Genomic DNA, 23,750 nt, shown 5'->3' with positions numbered 1-23,750 from the left:
TAAAAAATCTTCACAAGTTCCAATGTAAAACTTTTTTTTTCTTGCAATTCAGACCTTCCTCCTGGGGTTGTTTTGCTTGCTTCCTGTGAGAAACTTTTTGCAGTTTTCTCCACTGGGACTTCCCACCGTAGACAGGTTCTTGCCTTTGTTTCCTGTGCTCTGCCTTGCAGCCCTTTAAAAACTCAAGTTCTAGTCTTCAGACTTCAACAGATGGCCTGGGGACGAGCGGCAGCTTCTGCTCATTTACTTCTCTGCATGGATCCTTTCACATAGTTTTCAGCACCTCAGACTTTTTCTTGCCTTTTATGGGCAGCTCAGCTGTGCACTTCAAAAGATATTTTGTATATTTCATCTAACTTTTTGAGGAGTTTTGACTTGAGAGTGGTTTTCATGATATCTATTCTTCCATATTGCCAGAAACAATTCTTGTGTCAACGTGGTCTTAAAAGTCTTTAATCTCACAGAATTGTGTCTTGCACACAGTAAACATTCAACAAAGTGTATTTAATTGAACGGAAGAAGATTTCAGTTGGGTTTCTCTCATGCTGCCTTGTCATTCCGAAGTAATTTAGCATTTATACCATTAGATAATTTTTATCCCCTCCTTAAAACTTCACAGAATTATAAAATATTTCAAACCTACAGAAAATAATGTAATTAAATTATTTGTACTTACCACCAAGATTAAACACATGCTAATATAGTGCCCTATTTTATTTAGTCTGTGGTTACATGGTTATATAACAAAATGATGTGTAATAACATTTTGTATATTTTAAAATTTTACATTAATAACACAGTGATTTTCATACCCTTTTGAAACTTGCTTTCTCTCCCCCCTCAACATCAAGTTTGAAAATTTTATCTATTCTGATACCGTAAGCTCTAATTCAGTTATTCCAATTCTTTTTTTTTTTTTTTTTAATATATCTTTATTGATTTCAGAGAGAGGAAAAGAGAGGGAGAGAGAGAGAGATAGAAACACCAATGATGAGTCATTGATCGAGCCCGCAACCCGGGCATGTGCCCTGACTGGGAATCGAACCCCGATCACCTGGATCCTAGGTCGACGCTCAACCGCTGAGCCACTCCCGGCCTAGCCAATTATTCCAATTCTTAAATGTAATTTTATTACACTTTACATTTTATTTAATGTAAGAATTTTTAAAATTAGATGCCTAGAAACAAAATTGCTGTATAATAGTATATACTTAATTTATTGGGTATCCCCATTTCTTATATCTGTTCTCTAGGATTGTAATGATGTTGATGATTATAGGTCATTTTTACCTTATTTTATTATTTAATATTTACAATTTTTGAAAAGTACCTGGTAGTGGTCTAAATAAGGATTATGCTGAAATACATTGTGCATGAACCCTTGTGTATAATTCAAATTATATTAAAGTTTATACTATTAAGTAATGAATAATTAGGTGATTTGAAAATTCATGCCCCTCCTTTTTTTTCCCTATAGGTATTTATGAGCCTCCATTTATTGTACTACTGCAGTGAACCAACCTTGGATGTGAAAATTGCCTTTTGTCAGGTGTGTGTTCCTTACAGGTAAAACAAGGTACAGTATATTCCCTTGTATTTCCATTTTGCCATTCCATCTTGCACATGTCCCATACCAAATTTAGTATTTATGTAATATTAAAAGTAGCTTGGGAAGCAGAAGTGGACACTGAGATGTTTTTTTCTTTCTCAGTTCATTTAAGCTAGAATTAGAATGAAGAGAAATCTTTTTTAATGATTATAAATATAGTATTTAATCACCGTGTAAAGTGATTTCTTACTAGGTTTCACTTATACTTAACATTTTTAATATTTCTTTTGAAATTATTGAAATGAGGCTTTAATTGTCAAAAGATTTGAAGTCTCTCTTATTATTCTCAACCTAAGGACTGGCGAGCCTCAAGTAGAGTAGCTCCAATACTCACATATAATAACAGGCAAATGGTGCTGTTTGCAGATGTCCAGTTCTAACCAGTAGTTAGTAATAAAATCTAAAGAACAATCATGACAAATTTAATAAATAAATTTAAGCTATAAGGAACAGTAAGAAGGTGACAATGGTTGGTAGCGTGAGTGGACCAGATAAGAGTCTGCTCTCTTGTATTCACATCAACTCTATTCTTAAGAAAGAGGCCACTTGAGGCACCTCTGCTTACTGCAGGTATGTTTAGGGAAGTCCTAACCTAAGCCTGCTTGTCAGTGTATAATTTCAGGAATAGTTCTTTGGAAAATGCTATAAATTTTATGATAAGTCCATTTATAGCCTAAGCAGAGCACTTCATGTCAGTTTGTCTGGAATCATTTTTATTGTATCTTCTCATTTAACTGTGCTGTAAACAGAGAATGATATGCATCCATTGAAGCAAGGTTTAAAAAATTTCTCTGCAGCTCCTATTATTTTAATACGACCTTTTTTGACTCTATTGATATGTGCTTATTATAGAAAATATACAAAAGTATAAAGGGAAACAAAACACTGGTATATTTACTCTCCCTGAGCATAGTTAGAACTGCTATGGAAAAGTAAAATGTGTTACGTGCTGTGAATGGGATTTACTGATTTGCCACCAAATGTAGTGCCTGAGGCCTCAGGGTCTTTAGATAACTTCTCTTCTCCTGCAAGAACTCTGGATCTGGACAGCCTTGGCTAGAAATTGTATCCACCACTTATTAGCCATTTACTTGTAATCTTGGGCAAGTTAGTCAGCTTCTCTGTGCTTCAGTTTTCTTATTTGTGAAAAGGGGAAAATAATACTGCCTATCTTCTACAGTTATTAGAATTCAATCAATTAATACTCACAGAGCACTGAAAACAGTGCTGGAACATGTTTGTCAAATAGATAACTCCATTTTAAATAATTTACATTCACTCTTCTGGTGCTCACATCGGGTCCCAATGTTTTAATTATTACCAATATCTTAAATACTCCTGCAGTTGTGTCTCCAACCTAAACCTTTCCCCGAAACCAGACTTGTAGATTCAACTGCCTGTTCTCCATCTCCGCTTAGATGTCTAATATGCAATCAGACCGCACACATTCCAGACCAAGCCCTTGATCTTTCCTCCACAATTTCTCTGCTCTAATTCAGTGAATGCTGAATTCATCTTTCCAGTTGATGAGAACCAAATCTTTGGAATCATCTTTTGGGCAACACTTCACATCCAATCTGTCAGCATATTCTGTTGGCTCTACATTCAAGGAATATCTGGAATCTCCTTCTTACCATTCTCTCCATTGCCACTCTGGTGCAAGCTACCATTACTTCTTGCCTGGATTATTGAAAGAGCTTCCAACTTAGTTCACCCCCAAATCGTTTGCTCTCAAAACATCAGTGAGAGTGATATTTGAAAAATACAAGTGAGGTCATGTCATGCATTGGCTAAAAACAAAACAAAACAGAAAAACCTTTCAGTGTTTTCCCATCTCACTGATGTTAAAAACCAAAATTCTTATAAATCCCCAAGCATTTACCATGTAGCCAGTAGAGACCCCTCCCTGAAATGTTCTTCTTCTATTATCCACTTGGTCCACTCCTTCACCACCTTCAGGGCTTTGCTCAAATGCCATATTTTTTTTAAGGGAGATTTTCCGGACTATCATATTTAAAGTTGCCTCTCTTGTCCCACACAGCCTGCTCAACTCCCTTGCCTTTCTTTTCCTCCTGCATAATACTTTTTGGTACCTGACACCCTGTACATGTGCTGGGTATGTCGCTTCTCTCTCTCCACTAGAATGCATTTTTCATGTGGGCAGGAATTTTTCAGTGGTGTGTTGGAGCCAGCTCACACAGGCTCACAAGTGATGGCTATATACATCTCTTCCCAACTCTGAGTTCAATGATGACAGGTTGGTAGGTTAAAATCTATCACAAAAGAAGTATTATATTATGTAAATAAGTAATTGCTACAAATAAGTCTTCTTCCTACCGCCACCACCCCTGAAATGTTGAACATTTACCAGCACATGTTGGAATTTTGTCTTCTTGCACAAAGTGGGCTCTACCACTTGCAAGGTATATGACTGTGAGCTATTTCCTTAGCCTCTGTGATCCTAGCCATTTATGATGGGCATTAACACTTACAAAATGAACAACTAAGTTTATATTTTACACACTTCAAGATTAAAACTGAACTTTAAAAATTATCGTAAAAAAGTCTTAAAAAGTCAGCTATTTTTTAATCCAAAAAGTCTTTGTATAGGTTGAATTTATTTTTTAAATTAGCTCCCAACATTTGAATAAAGATACAGAGGGTTTAGTTCTAATAAGAGCTCTTTTAAAGCAAAGAAATAAAGAGAAGTGAAGCACGACCTTTCTTAACGACTTGAATTTTTTTGCTTACTAGGAGCTTTCAGTACCTAGAAAATATACATGCATATTCTATAACTTAAAAAAAATTAAAATATCATAGCAAGCAGAATATTTCTGTTGGGAATCAGTATTTCATTTACTTTGCATGCATAATTTTTGTTTGATAATAACATTTGTTTTTTCTCTCTTCTATAACTCTGCCTCATTTACTACTCTAGCAGTTTAAAGAAAACAACTTGTTTTTAGAGACAGAATAATATACTGGGGTTTACTTCAAACTGCGTTCTTTGAGAGCTTCTTGTTTCATGAGGCACCTCATGGATCCTTGCGGTGCTGCAGTGTTTCATCTGGTCACCAGCAGGGTTAGGTTGCTCCCCATTTCTTGCCACAGAGAATGTACAAAGACCTTAAGTAATTCTCAACAATTAATTAGTGATCAAGTGCATCCAGACTTCATGCCTCTTGAATCTTAATCTGTGGCTTTTTAAAAATTATATTGTATTTTCAACTTTTCACTGTTATCAATAAGAAATCACAGAAAATATAGAAAATAAACTTGCCCAGATAGTTACTTATCAACAGCAAATATGCACATTATCTGCAATAGTATTGACCTTGTTTCTTAATTGAATTATTTGAAGAACATGGGATTCATTTGTTTTTTAACTACTCTTTTTAATTTTGTTGTTGTTTTTATAACCCCATCAAACAACTTTTGCAGGCAGGAGGTTTCTTGTTACATTCTCGGGAGAAATTTGTCTTCGAAGTGTTAGACAATTAAAAGGACAATCTTTAGTTTGCTCTGGTATGAATCCTTTACAAAAACGTAGACCTACAGGGAATTGAAAGTGCAAAACCTCTTGATCCTCTTGAGAAATAGGGAAGCCTTCTTTTCTCAACTGAACGAGGAAGTATGGAGCTGTTAAATTTCCCTTTAGGAATTTAAAAAAGTTTTGTGGAAAGTGCTATTTTTGGAACTCTGCTGTAGTGAACAAATGAGTCAGGGTTTTAACCAGGGAATATAGACAGAGAGGTAATACATGCTGGAAACCTCAGGCATACCCACTGGTGTCTGCAGCGTTTATAGGTCCTAATGGGCATCACCATTATTGTACCAGCTTGTGTCTCCCCCACTCAGTGGTGGCACCCTGGGGGCAGGACCAATGCATCATCATCCTTGACTTCCAAGCCCAGAAATCTGCTTTAATTCAGTAAATGTTCAGTGAATACTTTTTGAATAAAAGAGGTTAAATGAAAGCTTAATAGAAAAACACTGCTGCCCAAGTAGAAATTTGTTTGCTTGCTTATCAAAATCAAGTCAGTTTCTCAACATCTTATAAGTGTACTAGTAATAAATTTCATTGCATTTTGGTTATTTTGGTAATCACAAATCAGTGTTTACCTAACATTTATTTAAAAGTTATTAACTTGTCCTCTCTAAATGCTTGCTAATGCTCAAGTTGGTTATCAACTATTTAAAATGATTTCTTAATTTCTGAAAGTCTGAGGCACAGAGGATTCATATTAATAAATCAACAATTATAAGTTTAAGTAGCACTAGAAGTGAAGGAACTGAGCTCAGTGGGCCTCTTTTTGGTTATAACACAGAAGGAAGCTTTATGCTTCCTTACATTTTCTATGCAAGGAGATATCTATGCATTGATTATTACTCGATTCCACCAGTTATTTATTCAGCACATCTTTACTGAACTAGTGAGTGGTTTAGTAAAAAGTGAGCACGTCTTGGAGTTGGATGAACTTCAAGTTCATATTAATTGGGACCACTAATTAATAGTGCTAAGACTTTGAGCCAACTACTAGCTTTGTATGCCACCCTTTTCAGCTGTTGTTAGAATTAAATATAGTATGTAACAGAATACAAAGTTCACCTTTAGTAAGTAAGCAATCAATACGGGTTTACTTTCTTTCCTTGTTTTGTATGACTCATGTGATATATTGCTTACTAACTATGGGTACCCCTCAGGAAGCAGTCTGACTAATGTGGAACCTGTAACCATAAGTGTGCTGGGGTCTTTAATTCCAATAAGAAACTCTGGTTGAGAAGAAACCCCCCATTATTAAAAGAGCTGCTCCCCACACGAGTTAGCTCTCCATTAGGGTTTTACCGGAGATCTTTCATCAAGGACCTCATAGTGTAGGCACACTATGAGCAGGGAGTGCAGAGCAGGATTTTTTCAGAGCACATGCCAGAATGACTCTTTCTCAGGGACCTGCAGGCCTGCAGCTTGTACAGCACAGTGGCTGAGTAAAATCTCTCACTTTGTGCGTCATTGACAGGGATTCGATTTCATATGAGTCATATGAAACATATTTCTGTGTCTTTGATTTAAAAATATTGTATTTACTGCCTGTTGTTTGATTCCAAGTTTATTAGAGAAAGAACGATTGAATATGTTTTTTTGTTAATCCTTACCTGAGGATATTTTTTTCATTGATTTTTAGAGAGAATGGAAGGGGGGAGGGGGGAGGGGGGAGAGAGAGAGAGAGAGAGAAACATCCTGATGTGATGTGAGAGAGACATATCAATTGGTTGCCTCCCCCATGCGCCCCAACTGACCGGGGCCAGGGATCAAACCTGCAACACAGATACATGCCCTTGGTCAGAAATCAAACCCTTGACCCTTCTGTGAGCAGGCCAATGCTCTAACCACTTAGCAACACCAGCCAGAGCTAATATATTCTTCCTGAAGTTGAGTGCTAGAGAGATTTTACCTTTTCTCTGAACATCTTTGATAAATTTATGAGATTAATGAATCAAAACTTACCACTCATTGTGGTATTATAGTGTTGTCATTTTTTCATTTGGCTTTCTGGAAGCATGACACTAAGTTTTGTGCTCAAGGCAAGTAGATATTCATAACTTAAGTCTTTGGGTAAAACTGTCATCTTTCAGCCTCTGTTTTATTTGACATTTGTTCTTAAAACTGGATTTAATGGTTTTAATGTTCCTATATCTTTTATGGTGAACTGCACAAATCCTTTTTGGAACCACACGGAATATAAATAATAAATGAATGAAAGAATAAAATGACTTGTTCAAGGTTTCAGAGCTATTAAGTGCAGAACTAATCTAGGCATGGTGATGTTTTCAGCTATATCATTAAAAAGAAACCAAGGAAGCTTAACCTCTAAAAAGTCTTAAACTTCAATATTTTCTGCTCAGAAATTAACTAGCAGTAATATAGGACAGTCATGCACAAATGAAAATGGGGAGGGAGTGCTTGTGGAATGTAGGTTATTAAATTTGAGAAAAATGCAATCAAGGCTTTGGACACCTGCAGGATAAGATCAGTAATATGGGGCATTTTTCTTTGCAAAACTGCATAGCTGTAAGCTAGCAACTGAACTGATGATGGGGACTCATTGCATAAGGCCCTTTCTTACAAGTCGTCTAGATAAAATGCAGTCTTTTCACATAACAGATTATATTTAGAACAGGTTTCCACCCTGCCTACCAAATGGCCAGTGGCCAGAAAGCTTTCTTTTAATTTAGCTTTAAAATTTTTTGGTACTTGGAACACGGGGAGGAAATGAGTTTGCTTTGAAATTTTGCAAAGAAAATTCTATTAAATTCTATTATATTCACATAGAAATAATTGTTGAGATTTAAATATAAGATTAATATTCAGTGAAGGAATTAGTTATTTTTAAAAATAGTTTGATCAATAGAATAGACTATTCTAAACCTATAGTTATTTTGAACCATACCGATCTTCAAAAGTTACCACTGTATAGATTTATAATTTTCAAAATATAATATTCCTTCTTTGTAATGAACTCTTAATCAACATATTAATTTCTTCTCTGGAAAGAGACTTTCCATTTTGAGGAGCCCTGAGGAATACCTGTGAATTTCAGACATTCTTCCCAAGTGTTTTAGTATAAATTTAATATAAAGAGATGATGGGATGTTTGTTTTCATGAGCTAATTGAGAGAACATTGGTCAGGCACTATATTGCACCAATGAGAAAGGAAAACACATCCCTGGGAATATGTCAGGGCATTAGGCATTTCATTTGAATAGCTTTTATTTGTGTCTTTTTGACTGTGAATTCTCTTGTTGCTAAAAGTTTTGCTACTGGTATAAGATCTGTGATTATTTGAACCATTTTACCAAACTACCACCAAGTCTATATATAGTTTCCCTGTTATATGACAAGTCCTGTTGTAGATATGCACTGGGGAAAACCAAGGGGACTTCTCAGGAGTGTGAACAATTGCTAGGACACAATGATCTATCCTATTATAGCAGTGAGGTGTGGGGTAATCCTTGTCCTAACTAGGACACTGGTTTCCAGTTTGTGTGCCATGAGTAATGGAATCTGGCAGTTCACAGAGACACAAAATATGTTCTCCGAGGCAGATGCAGCAATATTATTTCTGCTGCATGGTAAGTGTTTTTCTTTCTTAATATCTCAGGCAGAACTGTATGATCTGTTTTATAATCTTCAGGGGCAAACCCCTCCAGTGAGTGGCTCTCAACATGCATCAGAATACTTAGAGGGCTTATGAAAACAGGTTGTTGGGCCCCGTCTCTCAGAGTTATTGATTCAGTAGGTGTGAGGTTGGAGTGAGCATTTGCATTTCTTTTTTTTAAACTTTATTTTTATTGTTGGCACTATTACAGTGTCCCCATTCCACCCCCTCCTCCCCGACCCTTTGCCCCACTCCACCCAGCACCCTTGCTCCCCTTCCCTCTGGCCATCACCACACTGTTGTCTATATCTGTGTGTCATGCATATATGTTTTTGCTAATCCCTTCCCTTCTTTCATCCATATGTTCTTTGGCTAATTTCTCCCCTCTGACAGCTGTCAGTCTGCTCCATGTATCCATGCCTCTGTTTCTATTTTGTTCTTCAGTTTATTTTGTTCATTAGATTCCACATATAAGTGAAATCATATGGTTCTTGTCTTTCTCTGACTGGCTTATTTCGCTTAGCATAATAATCCCCAGGTCTATCCATACTGTCACAAAAGCTAAGAGTTCCTTCTTTTTTATGGCCACATAGTATTCCATTATGTAAATGTGCCACAGCTTTCTAATCCACTCATCTACTGGTGGATACTTGGGTTCTTTACAGATTTTGACTATTGTAAATAATTCTGCTATGAATGTTGGGGTGCATATATTCCTTTGATTCAGTGTTTCGGGGTTCTTAGGATATATTCCTAGAAGTGGGATCACTGAGACAAAAGACCATTTCATTTTAAATTTTTTGAGGAAACTCCATACCATTTTCCACAATGGCTACACCAGTGCACAAGGGTTCCTTTTTCTGCCCCCCCCCCCCAGCACATGTCATTTGTTGACTTGTTGGTGGCAGCCATTCTTACAGGTGTGAAGTGCTATCTTATTGTGGTTTTAATTTGCATCTCTCTGATGATTAGTGACACTGAGCATCTTTTCATATGTCTATTGGCCATTTGTATGTCCTCTTTGGAGAAGTGTCTATTCCAGTCCTTTGCCCATTTTTTAATTGGATTGTTTGTCTTCCTCTTGTTAAGTTGTATAAGTTCCTTATATATTTTGGATATTAACCCCTTATCAGGTATGTCATTGACAAATATGTTCTCTCATTCAGTCTGTTCCCTTTTCACCTTGTTGATGGTTTCTTTTGCTGTGCAGAAGCTTTTTAGTCTGATGTAGTCCCATTTGTTTATTTTTTCCTTTGTTTCCCTTTCCTATGAGATATTGCTATGAGAGATGTCTGAGATTTTGCTGCCTATGCTTACTTCTATGATTTTTATGGTTTTGTGACTTACATTTAAGTCTCTTATCCATTTTGAGTTTATTCTTGTGTATGGTGTAAATCGGTGGTCTAGTTTCATTTTCTTTGCATGTACCTGTCCAATTTTCCCAGCACCATTTATTGGAGAGACTGTCTTTACTCCATTGTATGTTCTTGCCTCCTTTGTCAAGTATTAATTGACCATACAGGCATCAGTTGATTTCTGGACTCTCTGTTCTGTTCCATTGATCCATGTGCCTGTTCTTATGCCAGTACCAGGCTGTTTTGATTACAATGGTCTTGTATAGTTTGATACCAGGTAGTGTGATCTCTCCAACTTTATTCTTCTTTCTCAAGATTGCTGAGACTATTAAGGATCTTTTTGAACAAGTTTCTAGGTGAGGTTAATGTCCCACTCATTGTAAAACATCCAGCATTGTTCACTAAACCAACTAAATATAAGCCACATCTCCTATTACATGGCACATAAAAAGATGCCACAGATCTCCCAAATGCCTGCTAAGGGTTATGCCATTTCTAATGAGAACCAATGGTTTAGACCATTCAATTTTCAATTTCTGGGATTGGGGAGAAATCACAGAACATGCAAGTGCTCAAAACCTGAACAGAATCAACAAGGAGGAGAGGGGATGACTACAAGATAGACATTCATGCATATGTGCCTCAGGGTTAGGAAATATTCTGTAAGATCCCTTCTAGCTATAGAATCCTTACTACTTAATATCATAAAGTACAACATATGGTCATTTCTGAGTAAACAATAATCCAGGATAATGGATAAGCTACATAATATATATTCATAAATCATGATTTAAAATTTCAAGGAGATCTCTCAATTGGTAAATTTAATTCACAGAAGAATTCTCTTAAAGATAAACAAAAGATACAATTGAGATATTTAATATCTAAGCTTACAAAGAATAAAAAGTTGTCATATAGCATTTTATTTTATTTTTTTAATTTACCTTTATTGCTGAGAGTATTACAGGTGTCCTATTTTTCCCCCCAATTGACCCCTTCCACTTCGCTCCCACCTCCTCCCCAGGCCTTCACCCCGTTATTGACTGTGTCCATGGGTTATGCATATATGCATATAACTTCTTTGGTTAATCTCTTCCCACCCTCCTTCCCTCTTTCCTCTAACATATGATCATCTGTTGCAAGTGTCAGTGTCTCTGGATCTATTTAGTTTGTCAGATTCTTTTGTTCATTAGCTTCTTCTTAAAGAAGACCCTTCAACTTTTCCCGTAGTGCTGGTCTGGTGGTGATGAACCCCTTTAGCTTTTTCTTATCTGTGAAGCTCTTTATCTGACCTTCAATTCTAAATGACAGCTTTGCTGGGTAGAGCAATCTTGGTTGTAGTTCTCTGTTTTTCAACACTTTGAATATTTCTTGCCACTCCCTTCTGGCCTACAAGGTTTCTGTTGAGAAATCAGCTGACAGTCGTATGGGTGCTCCCTTGTAGGTAACTAACTGCTTTTCTCTTGCTGCTTTTAAGATTCTCTCTTTGTCTTTAACCTTTGGCATTTGAATTATGATGTGTCTTGCCGTGGGCTTCTTGGGTTCCTCTTGTTTGGAACCCTCTGTGCATCCTGGACTTGTAAGTCTATTTCTTTCCCCAGGTAGGGGAAGTTTTCTGTAATTATTTTTTCAAATAGGTTTTCAATTTCTTGGTCTCTTTCTTCCCTTTCTGGCACCCCAATAATACGAATGTTGGGCCTCTTGAAGTTGTCCCAGAGGCTCCTTATGCTATTTTCATATGTCTGGATTCTTTTTTCTTTTTGCTCTTCTGGTTGGGTGTTTTTTGTTTCCTCATGTTCCAAATTGCTGATTTGATTCTCAGCGTCCTCTACTCTACTGTTGACTCCCTGTAAATTATTCTTCATTTCAGTTCCTGTAGCCTTCATTTCAAATTGGTACTTTATTATGTTATCGATTTTCTCAGTTATTTCCCTAATAGACTGCTTAAACATCCTTATAAACAAAATTTTGAACTCCCTATCTGTTAGCTTGCTTGGATCTATTTCATTAGTTCCTCTTCTAGAGATTTCTTCTTTTCTTTCCTTTGTGACATGTTTCTTTGCCTCCACATTTTGGCTGCTTCCAGGTGTTTGTTTCTATCTATTTGGTAGAGCTGCTATGTCTCCTGGAATTTGCAGAGTGGCTTTGTGTAGTAGGTGTGCTGTAGGGTCCAGTGGCTCAGCCTCCCAGTCACCTGAGCTGGGCCTTCTAGGTGCTCCCCTGTGTGGGCTGTGTGCACTGTCCTGTTGTAGTTGAGCCTTGGTTGCTGTTGGCATCACTGGAAGGAATTGACCCCCCGGCCAATCAGCTGTGAGGACCAGCTGCAGCTACAGCCAAAGAGCAGCTGTGTGCTGGAGACACCCCTATGGATCAGGATTTACTTCAGTGGGGCTTTGGTGTTCACCAAGGGCGCCCCTTGAGTGTCATTTGTGGATGTGGTAGGGTTGTAATCCAGCGTGGTTGAGTCTGACCACTAGGTGCATTGTTTCTGGGGCCTCTCGGGAGATGCAAAGTCAGCCTCTGCCAGTGCCCTGCCCAGGGCCACCCAGCATGAGCTACACAGCAAACCGTAGTTGGCTGCTACTTGTGCTGGGCTTGGAGGCGTGGGGGGGGGGGTGGCAAGTGATGAGCCAATGCAGCTGCCGCTAGTGCCAGGCTGGGACCACTTATCAAGCCGTGTGGGACCTGCTGCTGCATGTTTGAGAGATTTTAGGAAAGTCCTAAGCATGAGGCTCGAGAAGCCACTTGCACAGAAAAGCGCCTGGAAATGGCCTGGATGAGCTGCAGGTGGGGAGGGGCGGGGCCTCCGGGAATCACGGGGCGGGGCCAAAGGTGAGAGTCAGGTGCTGGCGATTCAAACATGGCGCCTGCCTGCCGGCTGTGCGGGGAGGACTCACCAAAGGAGCCATGGCCTCCGCCAGCCCTTCTGCCTAGGAGGAAGCCGCCCTCCACCTCTCGCCCGGATCTCAGGCAGGTCAGTTCCTCCCCGAGTGTCCCGGGTCCTTTCAGGCTGCTCCCGGCACTGGGCTCAGAGGGAGCGTCCGAGTGAGTCCGTGCCGGGCCCTTTAGAGGAGCTGCTGGGGCTCCCGCAGCCTCCGCAACCCTCAGCGACAGTCCCTGATGGTTTCACAGCCCCGAGTTGTGGGGACGTCTTTCCCGGCCCTGGAGCCCTGGGCTGGGGCCCTGCTGTGGGGCTGGGACCCCTCACGCCTCCGAGAAACCGCCGCCACTGAGATGTCTCCCCAGGTTTAACCCGCCGCACCGGGTGTGGGCCTGCGGCCGTCTCTCAATCCCCCACGTCTCCGCCCCTCCTTCCGCTCTTGATGCTCCTTCAGCTCCCTGGTTGTGGGGCTTCTGTGTGGCCAGATCTCAGGAGGCTCTGAGCGATGGTGGTTCTGGATTTTAGTTGTGATTTTGATGTGGTTGCGGGAGGCGGCGGGTGCAGCTGTTCCCTACTCCGCCAGCTTGTTTCCTCTCTCCGTCACATAGCATTTTAAAATCATGTTAATTTGGACTAAAATTGTTGAGCATTTAACAGGAGCAGGATAATAGCATTTTTTGGTATTATTGAGAATGAATGGCATCAATACTATTTAATCCAAACTTACCTAATTAAAAACTAAAGCGGCACATTATTTTGTGCCTCAGTTCTCTCTGAGAAAGGGATGTAGATACCACCTTTTACCCTTCCTCTCGTGGCTGTTATAATGGAAGAGCAGGCCTCGCCTCTGAAGTATCTAGCAGAGTCTCTGGGACCAGTATATGTTCAGTAGGTGTTTGCTCCATAAATAATTAAATGGTTTAATAAAACATTTCAGAAAAAGGTAGTGCAGATCTAATCTGATATTATTTTATTATATATACTTTTAACATCGAAAATAATTTTTTTGCCATTTTTTCGTAGCTCTTTTACTCCAGGTAATCTTACATGAATGAATACATCATTTTCCTATGTCAAATACAGGTTTATAAAATGACGATAGATGAATAAGTATTAGTAATCATTAAAATAACAGGTTTCCCTGCGTCTCATTATCATTCTGGTCATTCACTTGTCTCATGTGTTGGTTGTGTGTTTTTCCCCCACAGGGATTCGATAAACAAGTGGATGTGTCATATATTGCCAAACATTACAACATGAGCAAAAGCAAAGTTGACAACCAGTTCTACAGTGTGGAAGTGGGAGACTCAACCTTCACAGTTCTCAAGCGCTACCAGAATCTAAAGCCTATTGGCTCTGGGGCTCAGGGAATAGTTTGGTAAGTGGAATGGATTTAACAGATATATATTTTTTATTCCTCACCGAGGACATGTTCTTATTGATTTGAGAGAGAGGAAAGGAGAGGGAGAAAGAGAGAAACATCGATGTGAGAGAGAAACATTGATTGGTTGCCTCCCATATTTACCATGACAGGGGATCTAACCCACAACCTGGACATGTGCCCTGACCAGGAATCGAACCTGTGACCTTTTGGTGTACGGGAGGACACTCCAACCAACTGAGCCACACCAGCCAGGGCTTAACTTATATTTTTAAAGGAAACACAGTACATACACACACACACAAACAAACAAAAAAACAAATAAATTGCATGACTGGGAGGAAAAAAATACATGCTACTGAAGAAAAATAAAACTATGAGCATTATTTGTCATTTGTTCCCCATTTGCTAACAATATCTAACTTTATTGTGACTACTTTCTGTGATTTCAAAAAATATTCATTATACAACAGCCATAAAATAAACAATACTCAGAGAACCAGAGGTTTTACTGTTATTAGTACACTCAGAAAATTTTATTTGAATGTTTTCATAACAAGAAATGAGGGGATATGTGTTAAGATAACTAGCAAATAAAACTCCCTAAATTCTAAAGAAGTGATATCGCAAATGTTCCTGTGATTTTTAAAGTTCAATGTTTAAAGTTCAGTTATCTATTTAAAAAGTGATATTTTAAAAATATTTGCTGAATGTTTCCAAAATGGAAAGATTCTTTGATCTTTGGTAACCATTCTTTTATGGCATTTTTCAGTGGGCAATTGAAATGATGACAAATCAAGATCTAATCTCCCTGTTATCAGATTGATAAGCATTTCTTTTAGATAGTTCTAACTAGTGTAGCAATTACATATATTTAGTATGAACTTATTAGTCTAATAATTTTCAATCTGATGGCTTGCACTTTTAAGTACAAATTTAGGACATGCATTATAAAGACATATACTTACATTTATAAAAGATATTTTCTTATGCCAGTATTTTTATTTGTTGTATAAATTACTGCTATAGTAGTACTGTTCATTTAAAAACATACACACTTTTCCGGGATGAGAAGACTTTATTTTTTGAGCAGTTTTAGGTTCACAACAAGTGGAGAGGAAGGTACAGAGAATTTGCACGCATGGATTCCTGCATTATCAACATCCCCACCAAAGTGGTACATTTATTACAATTGATAAACCTACACTGACACATCATAATCACCAAAGCCCATAGTTTACATTAGGATTCACTCTTGGTGTTGTATATTCTATGGGTTTGAACAAGTATAAAATGACATGTGTTCATTATTACAGTATTATACAGAGTATTTCCACTGTCCTAAAAATTCTCCCTGTTCCTCCACTCCTTCCAGCCTCTGGCAACCATTGGTCTTTTTATTGTTTCCAAGTTTTACCTTTTCTAGAATGTGTTTGAGGTGGAATCAAACAGTATACAGCCTTTTCATATTGGCTTCTTTCACTTAGTAATATACACTTAAAGTTCCTCCATGTCGTTTCATGACTTGATAGCTTATTTCTTTTTAGAATTGCCTAATATTCCATTGTCTGGGTGTACCACAGTTTACTTACTCATTCACCTGCTTTAGGACTTCTTGGTTGCTTCCAAGTTGTTGGCAATTATGAATAAAGGCCCTTTAAACATCCATGTAGACATAAGTTTGTGTGGACATAAGTTTTAGTTTAACTTCATTTTGACAACTGGTTTTAAGTTTACTCTGAATGCTTAGTTGATGCAAATGGCAGAAGAAGTGCAGGGTTGGTGCACTTACTCAGCCCTTCACTCCATTTAAACCTCACTTATCAAACATGCCAAATCTTTTTTGGAAACTTACCTAGTAAATTTCATTCTTTTCTAATGTCAATCAGTATTTGTTCTTGCAGTTTGGAAGTTGGAATATTTTAATATTTTTAACAATGGGCCAAATCTTCCCTTTTGAAAATAAAAGACTTTCAAAATGAAATAGAAAATAAAACAAAACCAAAAATTGCTATAAAAGAGGAGAGACAGGAGAGGAAAATACAGAGTGGTTACTGGCTGCCTTTTTCAATGGAAAATTGTAGAACAACAAAAAGTTTTCATAAGGTTCTCAGTTAAAATGCTCAAATACTTACTGGGATTGTTTCATTTTCCTTTAATTAAAACTCCCACCAAAAAATGAGGACTGCCAGTGAAAGGAAACTGATAGCTCTTAATGATTCAAAAATAGATCTAAAGCAGAATTTTGCTCAAAAAGTTAACAGATTGTCCCAGAAAGATTTGAAACTCTATCATTAAAAATTTTATAGTATGTTTTATAGGACATTTGGGACCTCTGTGTCTCCTTGTACAGAATGGGAATCATCCTAGGTCTTGGGCATAGTAACAGAAAATATATTTTAATAATTAAATGTCCTTGAGTAAAAATTTTAATCCCACTTTAAAACAAATTTATCAACACATTTTTGACAAATTTTAAAGGGACACCTGCATTTCAAAATGTTAGCTTTAGAGTTTTCAGAAATTATTACTAGTCTTTTTGTGTATAGCTGAGGGAAATGAAGCTAGGAAAGGCGGAGATGAAGGGGATGGAGATTTCTGTCCCTTGTCTTTAACTCTCCGCTCTCTGGGGACAGACACCGCAGTTCCAGTGCTCCTTTCTCCTTCTTGTCCCTCCGCCTCAGTCTGGCCTTGAGCTGTTTTTGTTTAGTTACCGTAACTTGGGTCTGTTATGTACTATTTCTCTTGTAGGCCTATTCTCATATTAATTTGTCCTATCTGTCAACCTGCCTTTAATTTAACTTCCTCTCTCTGCTTTTGTCAACAATGAGTTCATCTACCTTTCTCACACCAAATACACATCCATTTCCAGACATGCTCCTGAAATCCACAGACCTTTCCTCTCTTCACAAAAACTGTCTGGTTTGCATAATATTTTGAATGTCTCGTACAGTCCTGAGTATAGTGCCTGGAAGAAATTGGAAACTGGCAGTGTCTGGGGTTATTTAGCAAGTGCTGACATAGAAGCTGCAGGTATCTAGAAGATGTAACTAAGATAATTAATGAAGGTAGCTACACTAAAAAACATATTTTCAATGTAGACAAAACAGCCTTCTGTTGGAAGATGTAATATATATATACATACTAATCCAATGGGTATTGAATATATGTGCTTAATTGAATATATATGCTATATAACATATTTTTTATGTATGTAGGATATGTATTGTCTTGTTTTTCACAAAAATTTGAAAAATTATTTTTTGTGAATGTCCTTTAATTAGTAATCTATAGCAGCTATTTTCAACCAGTGAGCCACAATAATTTTTCAAACATGCAATACCTGACCATTTAGTCAGGGGCACTGATCCTTTCCCCTTAGACTGTGAAGTAAAAAAAATAACAGCTAACATAGTGGTAGCCATCTGGTGTGAATGTATCAAAATTATACTTTTTTTTGGTCATATTGGCAAAAAATATATTTTTGGTGTGCCACAGAAACTTAGTAATTAGTTTATGTGTGCCATGAGATGGAAAAGGTTGCAAATTGCTGGTCTACAGCAACAAGATCCTATGCAGATAATCTAAGATTTAAATTGCCAAGCAGGTTCAGCCAAATCTTGGGTGTTCACATATTCTTATTGCATCTTCCTTTGATAAGTGGAAATGGTGGGTATAGTGAGCCTGTCTAGTAATGTCCTCCTAGCCTGGTGAAGTTAAGATTTAGATAGACTGAAAGGAAGTCTAGAATTTTTGGCGTGTGTGTGTGTGTGTGTGTGAGTGTGAGAGAGAGAGAGAGAGAGAGAGAGAGAGAGAGAGAGAGAGAGAGAGAGAGCTCTACACTGAAGGACAGGAATAGAAACATTCCCTAAGCAACACTGTGGTACAGGAAACTAAGTTCGCTACAGCATTGTATCTAGTGGGCCCTTCCTCGGATCAGCATCTGATACTTGCAGCTATATTATCTTGGCACATGTGTACAGATACACATGTGTTTAAACCTTGTTTACTCCCAAATAGAATTTTAAGTGATGAAAAGAAATAGATGTGACTTAGTACATGCCTAACAGGTAAGGGATTTGGGGGAGTGGTGGTTGCCATATCCATGAGAGGAGGGTCTCTTCAAGGGTACTGATAACATAATAAGGCAAATAGCGAAAACCATTCCTGAAGGAGTCTTAGCTGTTGACTGAAGGGCTAGGTCGCCCATGCCTTCAATAGGAGGAGTATAGAAGGAAAAGGGGCTTTCTTTGTGGTTTGTTTTTGTTATTTTAATTGTGGAATACAATTTGCTTTTTGATTTCCTACTTCAACTTAGTAGTAATAGGTAGAATTACTGTGGATAGGCTAGAGCTCTAGTCAAAATACAGAACAAATATAACAAAGTTATAGAACCAAAAACCAACCCCCCCCCCAAAAAAATTCCTGAATTTCTTCAAATGCTCAAAAAAATTACTGGTAATAATGCCAAATCAAGTAACATTAGTAGAGCAATCACTATTTGCGGAATCATTTTCAAATAATAAATAATGGCCTCTGTGTGTGTTGGAAAGGAAAATGGTTTCTTGAAAGTCCTCCCTTTTCAATGTGTTCATTTTATTTATTTATTTTTTAAAAAGACACTATTGACTCACTGATGCTTTTAGCAGCTTTTCTCATTTTAGTGATGAAAAATTGGAGCTACTCCATCTACACTCTGACTTAATCACCCTTGAACTAATGGCACATTTACACAATGGGTGGCAAAGGCTAGGGAATATCTGTAAATACATACTAGGACAGAGAAGACTGAAACTTGGCCATGTTAAGGTACATGATGAAAAGATGTTCAATATCTATTTATTGGTGATTATGATTAGGAGGGAAACTAAGTAGTCTCTGAATTATGTAAAATATTTGCACATTTAAAGATCATTTATTTAATTACAGATACTTTAAGTACCTTATATTATCATGTTCAAGTCATTATATTTAAAAATACACTTATATCTCAAAATAATTAAATTTGCTATTGTGCTTTATCAGTGAAAGTATTTAACTTTCAATCTCTCAGAATCTCAGTTTATTTATCTGTAAAATGCAGATAATATCAGTATCTCACAGAACACAAAAGGTATAAAACAAACTAGATGCATGGCATCGCTTTGTAAATCTGATACTATCATGCCTTTTAGTAGGTTCAAAGAGGGTGCCTTAATGTTGTTGTTTTCTACCAATGGAAAATTGCAAAAGGTTAACATATAGGGTGTAGCAAAAGTAGGTTTACAGTTGTGAGTACGAAAAAGTTTATTCTCGTATTATTATTATTAGTTATTGTATTATTTCCCATACAAACAACTATAATTCTACTTTTGCCCCACCCTCTATGCAACCCTGGAAGAAGCCTGAGTTTAACAGTTGCTTTATTATCAGATTGGGCATATTTTATATTACCATTAAAATATGAGATTTAAAAAATGACTTTAGTAATACTCCATAAGGGAGTCTGGCAAAGAAGCATTCTAACCTTTTCATTCCTATCTTTCAATATGAGGGTCAGTTAACCAAGATTATTTACAAAAAAATTTTTAAACATTAGTTTTAAAATTTGCAACATGGCTGCATAGACCCAAATAGTCATCTTTAAGTACAGAATTTGGATGGAAATATTTTATGGTTATGAGGTTGATGGTATGAAGAGAGAGAGGTAAAATCATCCAGAAGGTTTCTCAAAGCACCAGATGTCCTGGGTAACACAAAAGAGACTTGATCAATGAGTCCAGAATGATGATTTTATTTTGTTCTGGAAACATCACTCATGAGCCTAAGGCATATTCTCTTCTTAGAGTTCCTAATGAGCCGTTATGCTAAATGATGCATCTTAATCACATATTTCCATTTAGCCCCTGACCAGCGGAAACGATTACCCTTTGACCCACATCTGCAGTATCAGCACATTTTGTATCCCTTTATTTTCCATTAATATTATAATTTAGATACTTAATTTCGACCTTCTTGAGATAAGGAGCATTGAGCTTCAAATATTGTCTTTTATATTGCTAAGAGGTTTGAGGTGGTAATGGTTCAGTGCAATAGGACAGAATAAGACTCGTATTCTTTTTCCACATTTTGCTGTTCTTGGCTGCTTTGCATAGCATAGCACAGGCTCCAAATACTTATTTACCATATTTTTTGATTGATGAGTAAGACTTGTAAATAATATCACTTGTTTTCCTTCACAGAGAAAATGTGGTATTTTGAGAAACCATGAGTAGAAGTTTGATGGCAATATGCTTATTGGAAAAAGCAAAATTATATAAAATCCTTATTTCTGTGTGTTAACCATAAAGGATATATGTGTTCATATTTATAAATATGTAATTGTCATTGTAATAGCTGATGCTGAAGAGGTTGGATTACATAACCCTCAAAATTATATTTGATCTTGGAAGGTATTATGGACATTTATTCTGAATTCTGTCATTCTTCAGTAAATTTGTAATTAACTTACATCACTGTAGTAGAAATTGACAGTAAGAGTTTATAGCCCAGAAGCTTTTTTTTTTCTTGCAGAGGGGAAAGTGGTCCTTTAAATTTCCATATAAAATTATTCACTTACAGATGATTGAGCCTTCTCTGTAAGTCATTTATTGATATAAAATCTAATGTCTTTACCAGGAGAAATAATTAGTAACACATTGTTTATTTTTTGTTTCTACTTCAATCCCAAAGAGTAAATGGTTAAGTGAGACATTTCTTCTAGGACCTGTTTTCTAGGGCATAAATAAATATTTTCACTGCAAAAAATGAAATTAATTTATAGTCCATGTACTATTTTGCCAGATGCATAACTCCTAATTGTTAAGATTAAAGTGTGTCCATGGGTATATATTTTAAAATAACTTATAATACAAATATAAATAACTAAAAACTTAATCCTGCACTATTCAGTACATCTTGGAAAAGCCAACATTCCTCCCTGGAAGTAGGCAATGTCTTCAATCAAATTTAATTATGCTAAATAACAGATGGCAATTCCTGATTCCAGAAACGATTTTCATTTACTGCTCTAAGAGACCTGTCCATTCTATCTGTAGATAATGTGGCTTTTAAAAGCACACCCATGAAACAAAAGAAGGAAGCAGGTAGGTGTTATAAATATTGTAGTTAAAAAAAGCAAGGCTCAGAGGACTGTTTTATAAAGCTCAGAAGGAAGGTACTTGGCCCCTTTGTCTATAGAGTCATGCTTCTGGCCCATTACGGCATCATATTCTGTTTATAGAGTCTGAGCTGTCTTACTAATCATGAATTTAAATATGAGAGCTGAGGACAAAGGAAGACATCTTTTGGTTTGGAAGTTCGAGTGACAGTCCTATCATTCCCTTGTTCCACTCTCTATTTCTGGATTCATTAAGTTTATTTAAAATATATGGCCTTGTCAAGTGAGAATCACTTTACGTGTCCTAAGTTATGAATCCAGCATTGAACACTGCATTTTAAGCTTCTCTGTATGTGCAGGAGTCTAAATCACCATCAGAGAGGGACTGTAGCCACTTTATTTGACATGGTGTTTCTTTTATTTAAAGACATATGCTTCAGAATTCTCTTAGCTATGTTCTTCCTTATTTATATTCACCTTTACTTTTATCATTAAAAATGTTTTCGACAGAAGATTTTAATATGTTTATTCATGTAAATCTAAATTTTTACTCCTAATCCAGGGAGCTACAACACCAAATACATTTTGAAATTTTTTCTTTGGGTTCACCCATGATGGGAAATATGGTTGGGGAATGTGTGCCCTGCACAAGGGCATGCGAATGAGGGAGCAGGTAGGGTCTGGACTCCAGCCTGCCCCTCACCCACCCAGCAATATGCCCTGGGGTCCTCTTTACCCAGAGAAGCTGCCTTTTCTTAATTCACACACCCACACCAGAGGGGCTAGCAGGTGATAATGAATGAAATTTAATTTCAGGTGACCAATGAGAGAGACTCAATTTAAGTAGCAAAAATACAAGTTGGAGAATAACTAATATAGAGAAAATCTAGTAAATTAAGATGTCAGTTTGCTGGCATGGAGGTTTAAGGCACCTAAGAAAATGGAAAGAATCAGGGAGCAGAGGAAAATTATAAAATTGTTGCCCCTTTGACATTGTCCCTTTCCCCACATCCTTTCTCTCTGTGTGTCTCTGTATGAACCCCAGTGCTTCACGGCCTCCGTGTCCTCTGAGCCGGTCCTGCTGCTGGATTCACTGTTTTCCTCTTTGGCCTGGAACCATGCAAATGATCACAAAGACAGCCTCAGATGCTCTCTATTTTCTTACCTCTGTCCTCTGCAGCCCGGTTTTCAAATTCTCGTTGGAATCAGCCCGACTGGCTGTTTTCTCCGCTCCTGCTGGAAGCCGAGCCCAGCTGGAGAAATCACATCATCATGCTGATTTCCTCCATTAGAAGTTTATGAGCTTCAGCCTCAGCTGGGCCCTCGTCGCTGCTTAGCAATCCTTTTACTTATGTGTTTCATCAGCTCCAGGGAGCCTGTTACAATCCTTTTACAACCTTCCTTGCAAGCTCCCAGTTCCACCTCACCAGCCCAGTTCCTTGCATAAGACCTTACCTTCTACTTCCTAGAGAAAACAGATGGCCTCGGGCATGTGAGCTCTCAGGTTCCTCTTCAGCCTCCTAACTCTGTCATTTATAGTCTTTGCCCAGTTAGCTCCTCCATGAGGGGCTCCCCGAGGCTGGCCACCCACCTGTGTTCTTAATTCCATCCCCTTCGCCTGGGGCCCTGCCAGTTCTGTCCAGTATTTTGCATCAACTATCTCTTCTCCCCCAGTAGTGTCTTCTCCTCTGCTTATAGAAGACCTCCCACCAAATTCTTATGTAAAAAAAAAGTTATTTAGACTGTGCCTGTTCCTCAAAATACCTCTCTGACACACTTTCTTCATCATCAAACTTCTGGATAAAGTCTGTGTTTAGTGCCTCCACATACTATCTGAATTCTCATTTCACAGATAGTCCCAATTCTATTACCATTACCCCTCTGATAGGGTAGGATGCTACGGAGAGGGCTACCACCGAACCCCTAAATTGTTAATCCGCTGGTTTATTTTTCAGCCCTCATTTTTTACTTCTCTGTAGTGTTTGAAAATATTAAGTGTTTATTGAATTTTTCTTGAATGTCTGTCTTCCCTTGATTTTAAAGCTGGGAATGTTCAGATTATGCTGGGTTGGACATTGGATGAACCTGCCAGCACGCAAAGGGCACCATAACACAGCGGTTAAGAATGCAGGCCCTGGAGCCAGGCTGCCTGGCTGGGTCCTCAGTTACTTCATCTGAAGATGGAGCTAGTAGGAATGTGTATGTATAGAGTTGTCATTAAGGCAAAC

At 37.7% G+C, this 23,750-nt stretch overlaps 1 protein-coding gene across 14 annotated transcripts in view; it reads left to right on the top strand.

Moving 5' to 3' along the window:
- MAPK10 (mitogen-activated protein kinase 10) overlaps positions 1-23,750 on the top strand; it is a 249,390-nt gene that overhangs the window by 117,750 nt on the left and 107,890 nt on the right. For 8 of the 14 annotated variants that reach the window (XR_013999882.1, XR_013999883.1, XM_081151603.1 and 5 more), the window contains 2 exons: positions 1,478-1,549; positions 14,212-14,381. Coding sequence is in view for 11 of the 14 variants with exons in the window: in XM_081151603.1 (XP_081007729.1) it covers positions 1,484-1,549; positions 14,212-14,381 (236 nt within the window). In the remaining 3 variants the exon portion in view is untranslated. Of the gene's footprint in view, positions 1-1,477; positions 1,577-14,211; positions 14,382-23,750 lie in introns of all 14 variants that reach the window. The other 6 variants (XM_081151610.1, XM_081151604.1, XM_081151606.1 and 3 more) reach the window with 1 other exon arrangement.

Source organism: Miniopterus schreibersii (genome assembly GCF_964146895.1).
Source record: "Miniopterus schreibersii genome assembly, chromosome: 1".
NCBI classification, from domain to species: Eukaryota; Metazoa; Chordata; class Mammalia; order Chiroptera; family Miniopteridae; genus Miniopterus; species Miniopterus schreibersii.
This window is presented reverse-complemented; position numbering and strand designations above follow the sequence as displayed.